This window comes from Hirsutella rhossiliensis, assembly GCF_020360975.1.
Source record: "Hirsutella rhossiliensis strain HR02 chromosome Unknown scaffold00016, whole genome shotgun sequence".
NCBI classification, from domain to species: domain Eukaryota; kingdom Fungi; phylum Ascomycota; class Sordariomycetes; order Hypocreales; family Ophiocordycipitaceae; genus Hirsutella; species Hirsutella rhossiliensis.
The window spans coordinates 1,084,180-1,096,556 of NW_025408682.1; the positions used below are offsets into that span (position 1 = coordinate 1,084,180).

The following is a 12,377-nucleotide window of genomic DNA, read 5'->3' on the forward strand; positions in this document are numbered from 1 at the left end:
GAGTCTCGTGCTTGTCCGCGCTTGCGTCGCTTGTCGGGTTGATGATGCTGCTTGGTCGTTGTTTCGTGTAGTGAAGTCGTTGTCAAGAGTGGGCCGGCCCTTTCTTTTTCCTTGTGCACGTCTTCCGTCTGTGGTGCTTGCTCCCTGTACCTTGCAGGCGTGCTCGCAGGGCTCGAACCAGCCCAATCTACCAATCTACAGACCGCACAGGGCATTTCCCGCTGCTGCAGACGCCCCGTCATTGCAGACGGCTGTGGCTTGGGCTCTAGCCATGCAAGGCCGATCATGCCTTTGCAAGGAGCCAGGGGCATTCAACGCAGATGCCAACAAGGGCCTACCGGCCAGCCTCTCACCATACACCCACGACATACGTATTAGATACATACTGTATTACATCCTGTCGAGTTTTGTCATGACTGCAGAGGCGACGCCCTAGCTCGCCATTCGACCTCGTTGGACCCGTCAAAGCTGGCGCTCGGCTCAGGACAGGAGCCATTTCTTCATCGCCTCCGAGCAAAACGTCCCCTTCAGCCGTCCACGTCGCGTCAGTAAGCGATGCATCCGACATCAACTTGCTTCGGTCCTGTCGCCCATCAGAGCTCCTCACAGGCAGTTTCGACACAGCGCCACGATGGCTTGAATATCGCTGGGCGTGGACCTCTGGGCATGACTTGATATTTGCTGTTTCCGATTGCGGCAGATTTGCTCGAGAGCCCGCGTTTTTAAGATCACATCTGTGGTCAACAGACAGGAGTCATCTGCCATAATGCTTCCCCATCAGTCTCCGTCCGTGGCCTCGCCCTCTGGCAAGCCGTGTCATTGCACCGTATGTAGATGGGGCCCTACTCATTCAGTCGCTCCAGACAACCCTTTGAGCTCGACAAAACAACGGCTTCAAGCCCGCGTGTGCATGACAGAGGGGTCCGTCAACATCAGTCGCATTGGCATCCAATATTTACAAGTAATCAACCATCGCAGCATATCCGAAAGCGGTCACAATGTGCGTCGCAGATCCCCAAACGCCGTAATGTGCGAGACCAGACGACCCGACCCAGACGGAGCTCTCGCCTTTGCATAGCGTGGTCACCACGCGTCTGGCTGCTCATCCCTAGATGGCAACCCAGATGAGCATGATGACAACATCCATTCCCTTGCTCTCACCACCGTCAAACTTGAACGTCCACATGCCGTCCTTCTTCTCGTCCCAGTAGGCGCCCGTGGCGCTGTGCATGCCCCGTCGGCCGACATGGGGCTTGCCGTCCGTCGCCGTCGCCTCTGTGCTCGTCGAGATGTGAGGCTCCTCCGTCTTGATCTCGGTGCCGCCGCGGGGCTTGTTCAATGACGAGGTAGGGACCAAGTGCTGGACAATGGTGCTGTTGCAGGCAAACTTGAACGACGGAGAAGAGGCTCCTTGCGGCGTCGACTCGGAAATTACGGCTTTCAGCATCGAGCTCTGGGCGCACAGGACTGTTAGTCGAATGGGGATCGGGGGTTCGAGGGATGGGAGGCGCACAATAATGGTTGAGTTCCATTGCTCAGTCTTCGCGTGGTCGTAGAATTCGGCACTCCCGATGGCACTGTTGCAGACCTGCAGGTAAACGGCGTGAGACAGGGTACCGAAACACAGGACGTCTCCCCGTAAACAAACAAGGGCAGGGCGACGTACATCGGAAGCAATCTGCTTGAGTCGATTGAAAGGAACGGGCTGCCATCAGGTCAGAGTAACGTTCGGGGCTTCTTTTCTCCAGAGTTCGCTTACTGGCGTAGACATTATCAAAGGTTGAGTCGTAGTTGTTGATGGGAGAGTTGATTAGGGGTCGTGCGTGAGGAGGGGCGGTAAACAAAGGAGCTTGGGCGCAGACGTGAGACGGCGCGGGTATCAATCTTGAAGCACCGCACACTATCAAGTCAGCCTCGGTGCAGGGACGTATACCGACCAAGTCGACGGCGAGCACTCACCTAGGTAGACCGGGCTGCAGCAAACAACGGATGTTTGAATCTTGAAGTCGATCGTCAGGCTTGCGCCAACGTTTCCTCGCCTTTCCCTTCTGGCGCTTACCTCACCCAATCGTGCTTCGCGGGGCAATGGCACGTGATCTGCCGCCAACAGCCGTCACGAGCCCCGTGCAGCCGAAGCTCTCGAAGCGGGGAGACCAACCAGCGGCAATCACTTCTTCGGCAGACGGAAACGGTCTTTGTCTCTGCCTTCAACTCTCTCTGAGCTGAGGCTGTATTTCTAAATGTTGCTATACCTTCGGTTCTGACGGCTCGAGCGATTTTAATACTCCTTTTCTTTGCGATTACCCTGTATTGCGACGCCCATCTAATTACCTCGATTGACCGCGACGAGGGCCGGTGGAACGAATCGGGACCACCTCGGGTCTCAGCCGTCTCCTACACAATAAACAACCTTGCCAATGTCTTCTCAGCCGCTCTTGCAAACTGCACCGGGTGCGCAAACCTCCTCACTCCTCCACGGCTCCCGGAGCTAACAGCGCCCGCAGGCAAGCGCATCGCTTTGCCCACCCGAGTCGAGCCCAAGGTCTTCTTTGCCAACGAGCGGACGTTTCTATCATGGCTCAACTTCACCGTCATCCTCGGCGCCCTGGCCGTGGGCATGCTCAACTTTGGCGACCGGGTAGCCTTTATCTCAGCCTTCCTTTTCACTGGCGTCGCCATGCTGACCATGATGTACGCGCTGGCGACATATCACTGGAGGGCCAAGTCGATACGAATGAGGGGCCAGACCGGCTTTGACGACCGGTTTGGCCCAACCTTCTTGGCCATCATTCTCTTGCTGGCCGTCGTCGTCAACTTTGTCCTCCGCATCACGGACCAGTCCAAGAAGCAAAAGCAGGGCTAGCCATTGGTGGTGAGCGATATATCCCGGGAGAGCAGCGGACGTCGAGTCGATCGCCAAGGGGCTACCAAAGGAAGATGGTCATGGTTGGGACGTTGCATACAACACTACTGGTGGTGATGGGTGATGATGCGTTTGGTGCTTGGGCGTCACCACGGACAAACAATTTTCGAATTCAAGGTAATTTCTGGGGCGTCATATATCGTTGGGGTATCGTGAGTGTCCGGCCCTCGACGCCAAGTAGGGGCAGAGCCCGTAAACGCCGTGTACCAGGGAGGGAACCAGCCGACTGTTTCTCCTGCAACCGTTCCGCTGCCGTCTGCACGCTCAATGCTCATTGCTTGGGCCCCTCGCTTGTTTGTATCGTGACGTCGTCTTTCTTCTCGAGTTCTGGTATCGGCTGTCTAGAGAGGAAGATTCTCATTGACTTAACGGTTCGCGCCGGAGGGGGCGGGAGCACTGCCTGTTCAAACCGGCTGCCCATGACCTCAAAGTCGTCGTGGCCGGAATCCTCGCCGTCCTTATCAAGGACCGTCTCCTCCACCACGTCCGGCCTGCGCGGTTCCACGGGTAGGTCGAAAAGCTGGTTGTACTGGTAACAAGCCTTGCCCTCATCGGCCAAGATGCGCTTGCACTGCTCCACAATGGTAATCATCTTGCAGACCTGCGCCGTCTTCGCATGCAGCAGGACGATGCGCGGCTTCTCGGGCGAGGCGACGACGGCGGCCATGCGCGCCACGGCCAGCTCGACTCGCTTGCGGATCTGGGTCGACGAGATGACGGACGCGACGAGGACATCGTACTTGGCCTGAAGGGCGTCGACGATGGCTTCGTGGGGCCCGATGAGAGACGCGGCCCTTTGCCCTGGTGGGTGCCGGTCGGCTTTCTTGCGCGGCTCCGCAGCGTCAGCGGGGCGCTTGCGCTTCGTGCGGCCCTGGTCGGGTTGAGGCGCGGACATGCTTGCCCAGTGCTGGGTGGCTGGAGCTGGCCCGAGGAGTGTTTGATGCACTGGGGGAGGGGGAGGCAGATGCTGAGATCGGAGAGCCCAATTGATCGGTACGAAGAAGGTACCCAAGGTAAGGTATCAGGTATCTCGGTACTTCGAGCTCCACCGGGGCCAGCTTCTTCACGTGACTTGGCCAGCAATTTATCCCTTCGAGTTCGAGCCCGTCCCCCTTTGCTCGCGTCGCAAACGGTTGCTTTTAAAACGGCCTCGTAGCGCAGCCACATCCCGCTCGTGGCCTCAACGGCTTATCTACTCGATGATGAGCTTTTCTGGAACATTGAAACGTACCTTTCACGTCATTTGCTCGCCGCGCTCCTGCTTGAGCGCGCTTGCTGTCCGAGCACAGAAGGAGAGGGCATGCGCAAGTCATGAGCACGACATACATGGTCCAGAGGGGCGGTGTTGTCCAAGACCACGGTTGACGGCCAGTCTCGATCAACAAACGGATACGACGAGTGTTTCTGCTGCAATCACGGTGAAAAACGAGCACGCGGGCGCACACATCGAAAGGGCATCTCTTAAAACTGTCCTATAGCCATGTGCAATCATCAACGTCCTAATTTCGGCAAAGGAGCCGAGATCAGTGGCTGGTTCTGATCAAGGTGCCTCCGTCCCGCTCCAACGCTCTCGAGTATCGCGATCCAACGTCAGACGGAAAATATCAACGTGACAGCGTCCTGAATTAACAAAGCCCCTGGTTGTTGCCACACAAAGTGTACAATCTCCCTTTTGACCCCATGCCCCTTTCCCTCGCACAAGAAACAAATGAAATATTACTCATTATTGTTATCCGCATAGCGACAAAGGTAGTCTTCCGCCCAATCTGCGGAGCCGGGGTTCGTATTCTGCTCTGCCAAGGGAGCACTGCAAATAGGATTCTCAGTTTCAGTGGCCATGGTTGAGACTCTCTCTTCATCTTCTTTCCTTTCATCGGGATGTTCCAACGCCTCCGGTCGAGCTATGTGATCTAGGATCTCCTTTGCCAACAGAAATGTCACATCTGGCCCAAGAGTCTCGAAGTCGATGCCTGGCTCTCGGTCATGACCATCGCGTTTGGCCACGCCAGTGAGCGGAATCTGGAATCAAGTCCCGACCTGGTCCCATCCTGAAGGAAGATAGGATGCCAGCTCAGCAGCGTCTACTTTCATACGCTCGATAATTCGCGGCTTGGAATCCAGCCCAGGGAACTCGCTGCGAACCGCTTGTAACGAGGCGCGATCCATCAACGCAACCCACGCGAAAGGAAAGCTGACAGACAGAACCGGTCCGATCACTGGAGTGAAACCAAATGCGATGGTCACGACGTTTGCAAAGAAGTCTTGGAACCATGTAGCGGCCTGGTGCGGTCTCCATTGCAACGTGAGTCCAAAGTTGGCGCCGACAGCCTTGACCCAGTCAAGGCCATACCCGGCCCAGTAGGTCAAGCCAAGAAGAGCAGCCGTTCAAAATCAGGAACCGCTGAGCAGTCGAACAAGCCGGAAGGAAAGTACTTTTGCTGTGCGAAGCTGCTGGGAGGGTGCCAACAGATTGATCAATCCATACATGTTGAAGCCGAGTATACGCTGCCAGGGTACACCGAGCCCATCGACAGTATTACAGGAAGTTAGAACAAGGTTTTTCTGATATCTCTAGACTCGAATTGGTTCAGGATGCGTGAAGCTGATTTGCAAAAAGGTACAGACTTGATTACGCTCCTCCGAGACATGGTGGGCCAGTGGAATATAGATGGCACGGATACCAGCCAAACACTACCCATCAAGATATTATGAGCGCGGTTGATCATATCGTGCAGGAGCAGAGAGTTGACTAGGCACTCACATCCATTCACACCCATTTCTCCTGTTCCGTGGGCAGAGGCATTGTCATGAAGAACGCCTGGCTACTATATGACGAGCCGACCACCTCGAGCCGCACTATACAAGGGCCATCACCTACCTGATACGACTGACCTCTCTCTCTATCTCGGATTGCGCTTCCATTGACGCAAAGTTCATGTTGAGTGCGCCTGCGGATGCCAGTGGTATGGTTTGCGCTATATTGAAAAGGTAGGAGCTGATAGCTACCATACCACGTATTCCAGTTGCTTCCCTTTGCAATTAAATAACCATGTCGTAAGCCAGGCTAGCCATTTGGATGATTGACGGCAACTGCGCTGTGATGTGCGGGCTTGTTCCAGATGTAAAAACGGGTGTCTATATATACCAATTGGTCCTTCGCGGATCACCTTGCGAGCCTGGTGTGACGGTACAAGTGCACGAACAAGGTCGGGTGCGACTTGGGTAAAGTGATTGTCTACGAAGAGAGAAGGAGGTTCCTAAGGAAGACTCTGACTTTCGCTATTTACATGAATCAAAGTGAGACATTTCATAAAGTATGAAAGTCACATGATCGTTCCCTCACACATGGGCCTCCCTTACTCCATCGCTTCTGATTCTTCCACGTCTTGCTGAGCCTGTAGGCGAGCATTTTGCACTTCTTGTTTCGTGGGTCTGGGTTTGTTTTGCTGTGCTTCTCGAAGTCTCTGATGGCGATGTGAGCGTTGACGACGTTCTGTAGTGGTTCCCATGTTGCCTGCTCAAGGTCGAAGCCTCTCCATAGTATATGGTACTGGAAGCCTTTCTGTTTTGTGCGTTTCGAGTCCAGTATTGCTTCAATCGCCCAGAGTTTCTCCCCCTTTGCATCTAGCGTTATTGGTGGGGGCGGTGTGTTGTATTGGCCGGGGAGCGGGTCGTTTGGTGACGGTCGTAGGAGGTTGGCGTGGAATGAATTGTGAATTGAGTCTAATTCATGTGCAACTTCAGTTGGTAGGAGTGAGGTTGAGCACGCGCTCGATTCGAAAAGGGCCAATGAACTTATGATCTAGTTTGGGGATGGGTCTGGTCGAATCGATGTTGCGTGTGCTAAGTAGCACCATGTCTCCAACTCGGTACGCTGGCGCCGGTGATCTATTTGCGTTGGCGAACTGTTCTTGTGAGGCTTGAGCTGAGAGCAGGTTTGTCCGAAGTAGATCAGTGATTTCTTGCATCTTGGCGACAAATTCGTTCCCCTCGTTGCAGCGTTCTGCCAGGTCTTTGGATGCCGCGAGTGGTATTGCGCGAGGGGGACCAAAGCTCATTCGGGGGTGGTAGCCTGTGTTCGCAAAAAATGGAGACATTCCCGTTGAATCGCTAACAACGTTACGGGCTGCGAATTCGGCCAATGGGAGCCACTCGTCCCAGTCGTCCTGAGCAAAGCTAACATACTGGCGAAGGTATTGTTCGAGAAATGAGTTAGCGTTTTCCGTCTGGCCGTCAGTTTCGGGGTGATATGCTGTGGAGAGCTGATATTGATCTGTAGGCGGTGGCAAACCGCTTTCCAGAATTCCGAGACAAACAGTGGTCCTCTATCAGATACGATTGAATCCGGTAGTCCATGGAGTTTCCAGACATCTCGTACGAAGAGCGTTGCCAAGTCATGTGCTTTCATGTCGGTCTTGCAAGGCGTGAAATGTCTGTCCTTTGACAGCCTATCGACTACCACCATGATTGCGTTGAATCCACGAGCTGTGCGCTGAATTGGGCCAATGAAGTCAACGGACAAGTCCCTCCATCTTTGCAAGGGAACTGGGAGCGGTTTCAACGTCCCCTGGTACCGTAACCGGGAGGTCTTGTTCCTCAGGCATCCGTGGCAATTGCGTGTGAATTGTTTCGTATCGGCGCTAAGCCTTGGCCACCAATAAGAGCGTGAAATGAGTTCGTATAGCTTGTTTTTCCCGGGTGGCCTGATTCGACGCTGTCGTGGGCGAGTTGAGTGAGAAGGGTCCGTAGTTCGCCTGCGGGTACGTATAGCCTCTCTCGGAAATATAATCGGCCTTCGTTTATCATGCATTCCGATAGAAACTTCCTTCGAGTGAGGAGTGCCATGGGGTTTGAGCATCTCGTCCCTGATTTTCATCCACCATTCGTCCTCCTCATAGCCCTTGTCTAGAAGTCTTGTGATTCTGTGGTTGATTGGTTCTGGCTGAATTTCGTCAAGAATGGCGGGACATAGTGCAATTTCTTGTTCCCAGGAGAGATTGGCAAAGAGTTCTGAGAGCTCGGGGTCAAGCTTTAGTTGTTCTTGTACGGAGGAGTCTACGTTGCAAGGCTTAAGCAGCGACTGTTGTTGGTACTGGATGCGGTCGTCATTTTCATCTTTCGGCAAGTCTTGTGATCTTCGTGTGAGTGAGTCAGGTTTTCCGTTCTCTTTCCCAGGCACTGACTTGATAGCGAATTGGAACTGTGATAGGAATTCGCTCCACCTGACTTGTCGTCTTGAAAGTTGCTTGGTTGTCATGAAATATCGAAGGTTGGCATGGTCAGTGATGACTGTAATCTGGTGGTGCGTGCCTTGGAGTTCGGGTCTCCAGCATTCGAAGCAGCGTACAATAGCCAAAAGTTCTTTGTCATAGATCTCGTAATTGCACTCAGCGGGGTCGTACTTCTTGGACATGAAAGCCACTGGGTGTAGCACTCCTTGATCATCTTCCTGGGAGAGGATGCCCGAAGAGACAAAATCGGATGCGTCGCATTCGACAAACACTTCTCTTGCGGGGTCGAAGTGTCTGAGGATTGGCGCTGAAGTGAAGCTATTTTTGAGCATATCGAATGCTTCTTGGCACGATGAAGTCCAGTTCCATTTGACTAGTTTCCGTGTCAGGGCAACAAGTGGTCGTACGATGCGTGAAAATCCCTTGATGAACCGTCTGTAGAAATTCGAGAATCCTAAGAAGGCTTGAACATCTTTGACGTTGATAGGGGCCTCCCAGTTGATGAGACAGTCGACTTTCTCTGGGTCCATCCGTACTCCAGTGGTTGAGATGATCATGCCCAGATATTTAACTTCAGTAGTCTCAAATTCGCATTTCTTGACGTCAAGTTGTAGGCCTGCGGCTTCAAGTGCTTGAAGTACTGATTTGACGTGGAGTCTGTGGGTGGCGAGGTCGTCTGAGTAGATGAGAATGTCGTCGATGTAGGCTGTGCAATATCTATCAAGGAATGGGCGTAAGACTTCGTTGATTCGAGCTTGAAAGGTAGCTGGGGCGTTTGATAGTCCAAAGGCATCACCATGCTCTCGAAGAGACCATATCTTGTGTTGAACGCCGTCATCCACTCCTGACCCTCCTTGATGCGTATTCGATTGAACGCTGCGACGACATCGAGTTTGGTGAAATACTTGGCTTGGCTTAGCTGAGAAAGTGTCTCCTGGATTAACGGTAGCGGGTAGCGGTTCTTGATGGTTATCGCGTTAAGAGCTCGGTAGTCCACGCAAAACGAAGGCCCCTCCTGGCTTCTTTGCAAATAACACCGGCGAGGCCGCCGGTGAGGTGCTAGCGCGTATAAAACCCTTGTCAAGGTTTTCCTGAAGGAATTTCCGGAGGACGAGAAGTTCGTCTTGGGACATCCCGTACAGAGGTCCATGTGGTGGAGTCGTTCCAGGTTGAAGTTCAATTTCGTGGTCGCAGTCTCGGTGTGGGGGGAGTTTATCCGCCTCTGATTGGTCGAATGCCTTCAAGAATTCATGGTAGTGTTGTGGTACTTTTGTTGCAGGATCGATCAAAGTCTTGGGTTCGAGGGCTTTGTGAATGTCTTCGAGTGATGCCCTGAAAGGTACATATCGGCTGCTATTTTCCGGGAAGCTCAGGTTCCTGTGTTTGTTGGTCCTTGGGGTTAAGGAGGTGATTCCGTCCTGTAGCTGGAGCTCTCGGTTCATCTTGTCCATGTCTGTGAGTGCAGAGTCGAATCGGACCCGTCGGCGTGTTTTAGGTTCTACGAAGGTGGAGGCTTCTGTGATGACCCCAAGTTCAGCCAGCCTTTTGTCGATCTCATACAGTGATAATGAGAATACGTCGACGTCGCGGTTTTGGTCAGCATGTGGAATGCGGCTGCGCCGACTCTTCGGGGATTGATGGGCGTGGCAGTATAGTCGTGGTTGCAGAACTTGACAAAGAGGGCTCCAGAAACAGGCAGTTGGTATTGTCCTTTCTCCATGCAGTATTTGCGGCAGTGATCAGAGTTGAAAGTGACCACATTCGTGCTCCAATTGACGATTGGGTTGTGATCTGTTAGCCAGGGTTTTCCAAGTATGACATTATACTTCCCAAGCTTCGTTACGTAAAAAAGCATCTTCTCCTTGTGTCCCTTGATGTCCATGTTGAGCTTCACCACATGAGTGATGTCGCCAGCCGAGGAGGGTCTTCCATCGACTACGTTCAGCCGGCGACGGTTTCGTAATTCATAAAGCGTGAGTTTGTTGGTGTGCGCGAAGGATTCGTCTATAAACCCCTTTCCGGTGGCACCTGAGTCAAGCATTGCTTCGGTTTTAATCGGAGTGGAATTGTCTTCGATTAGGTTACAAGGCAGTAGCAAATGAGCTTGGTTGGTGTCCAGAGAAGAGCAGTAGATCGCCCTTTTTCTTGCGTCTCCTGCGGCGACTTCCGTCGGAGACTACACTTTCCGTCCTCCATGGTGCGGTGTCGCAATTGAGGAACGATGTTTGCCCGAGCTGCACCAATGGCAGAGTCCATGCGTTGTGCAATAGGCTCTGCGTGCCGCTCTCTGCTTCCGTTTGGGGTCTACGACCAGAGGCGACATCTTTGGCCCCAGGTGATGACGCTCAAATCCATTGAATCCCCGCCGTTAGAGGTCGTCGATTGTGGCGTGGTGGAGGTTGTAAGGTTGCTTTGTGACTTGCTGAGTTGTCGGTGTTTTTCTTGAAGTAATTGGCATTGACTTGACGGCATTCGTTATCGCAGATACGGACAAGGTCCATAAATTGACTAAGTTCGGTAGGTGTATCTTTGCCCTTAGTGAGAGAAAGTCTCCAGATAACGTTGTCGTGGAGGGCACGTCGGAGGTGAGCAATGAGCGCCCCACTATCCCACTCGGTGAGCTTGGCGACGGCATACCATTCGGGAGGAATGTCGTAAGGGATCTATGGCCTTGTTTCATGTCAAAGATTTTGAGTTGGGCGGTAGCTTTAGCGTCAATATCCCCGAAGGCTGACTGAAGGGTGCTTTTATGGCATTGACATCGTCGAAGAGAACCACCCCATCTTTAATGTTGTAGCGGACTTGGTCATGTGCTTTGCCTTTAAGGCATGAGACGACATATCCCATACGTTGAGGTTCCGAGTTCCACCAATCTTTATTCATTTCGAGCTTCAACTCGAGGTGCTGGAGGAAATTCGGCAGAAGCGTGGGGTCCTCTCCGGTGAAGGCCTCAGGATCAGGGTGTTCTGGTGTGCGGTGTGAAGCTCCTTTGACTGAATGATCTTTAGGTATGCTTCATTTTCTGCCATAAGACGGGCGATCGTTGCGTCTCCATCACTTTTAGAAATGAGCGTGTTTTCTAGGCGGGTTTGGAGGTCCTCCATGTCCCTTATTGTCGTCGTGGTCGAGGCACGTAGTGAATCGATTACCGCTTGCATACTGTATGCGGCATTGCATACGAGGAAGACTTCTTTCATGAGACCGGCTGGGTTAGCAACAAAGGCATTTCGGAACGTTTCATTGGTATTGCTGGCGTTGAGGAGGACAGGGGCACTCGATCGACGGGTGTGGGGCAGCGGTAGCCATTGGGTTGTTGACGGTGTGGTGGTTTAGGTGAGAATTTGGTTGCAGGGTGTTTTGGTGAGGTTTGAAAGCGACAAGTGCGGTTTAGAACTATCGAAATCAATAGTCACGTCGCGGACGGTGATCTATTGAGGAGGGTAGTTGGTAGACAATATGTGACGGTACAAGTGCACGAACAAGGTCAGGTGCGACTTGGGTAAAGTGATTGTCTACGAAGAGAGAAGGAGGTTCCTAAGGAAGACTCTGACTTTCGCTATTTACATGAATCAAAGTGAGACATTTCATAAAGTATGAAAGTCACATGATCGTTCCCTCACACCTGGTGCTCTCGTCCATGGATCACGGCTCCGACCGTGATCCCTTCCGTGAGAACTACCGCCAAGTGTTAACCAAAACCCAGACAAAGGGAGTAAAGGTCGAAGCTTGGCTAGTGGCTTGACATAATGCTAAGGTCGGAGGCGAAAGACACAAGATTCCAGAGCTTGAAGGGGATTCCACTATCAACTATTTCCTTACAGCAGTCTCCGCCTTCGACTCGGCCTAGTCCAGACTCGCAAGCAAATAAATCGAATGAATGTCTATTCAGTTTGATTTAATTTGACTAGGAATCATCCACGATGTAACAGTCTCAACAGTGTGTATTGACAACTAGCTGAGCGACTGCAACGAGTATCCTAAAGCTAAGGAGAAAAGAAGAAGAAAGAAAAGAAAGGCTCTCAAAGATGACGCGAGATTATAAGGGGAACTCCGGTTGGGTCTTGTCGAGAACTGAGCCGAGACCCCGCGCGAGCTCAGCCCTGTACAGACGCCGGGGCCGATCTCGTCGTTTAACTACTACGACTCGGTCATGCTCGACGAATTTCAACGCCGGCCCCGTCTGTTACCTCTGCGGCGTCGTGACAAAGTCCAGTGCTTCATCC

At 52.7% G+C, this 12,377-nt stretch overlaps 3 protein-coding genes across 3 annotated transcripts; 1 reads left to right on the forward strand and 2 right to left on the reverse strand.

Moving 5' to 3' along the window:
* Nucleotides 1–1,108: 1,108 nt before the first annotated feature.
* On the reverse strand, nucleotides 1,109–1,771 carry HRG_10637 (tctex-1 family domain-containing protein; the record flags this gene model as incomplete). Its single annotated transcript, XM_044869107.1, has 4 exons — nucleotides 1,109–1,453; nucleotides 1,514–1,588; nucleotides 1,667–1,705; nucleotides 1,760–1,771. 4 exons carry the CDS (start codon nucleotides 1,769–1,771, stop codon nucleotides 1,109–1,111), a joined length of 471 nt encoding a protein of 156 aa, XP_044715849.1.
* A 646-nt stretch (nucleotides 1,772–2,417) lies between these two features.
* On the forward strand, nucleotides 2,418–2,863 carry HRG_10638 (vacuolar transporter chaperone 1; the record flags this gene model as incomplete). The annotated part of the gene is made up of 2 exons (XM_044869108.1): nucleotides 2,418–2,451; nucleotides 2,505–2,863. The coding sequence occupies 2 exons, from the start codon at nucleotides 2,418–2,420 to the stop codon at nucleotides 2,861–2,863; spliced, it is 393 nt and encodes a 130-aa protein (XP_044715850.1).
* A 331-nt stretch (nucleotides 2,864–3,194) lies between these two features.
* On the reverse strand, nucleotides 3,195–3,818 carry HRG_10639 (uncharacterized protein; the record flags this gene model as incomplete). Its single annotated transcript, XM_044869109.1, has 1 exon — nucleotides 3,195–3,818. One exon carries the CDS (start codon nucleotides 3,816–3,818, stop codon nucleotides 3,195–3,197), a length of 624 nt encoding a protein of 207 aa, XP_044715851.1.
* Nucleotides 3,819–12,377: the final 8,559 nt, after the last annotated feature.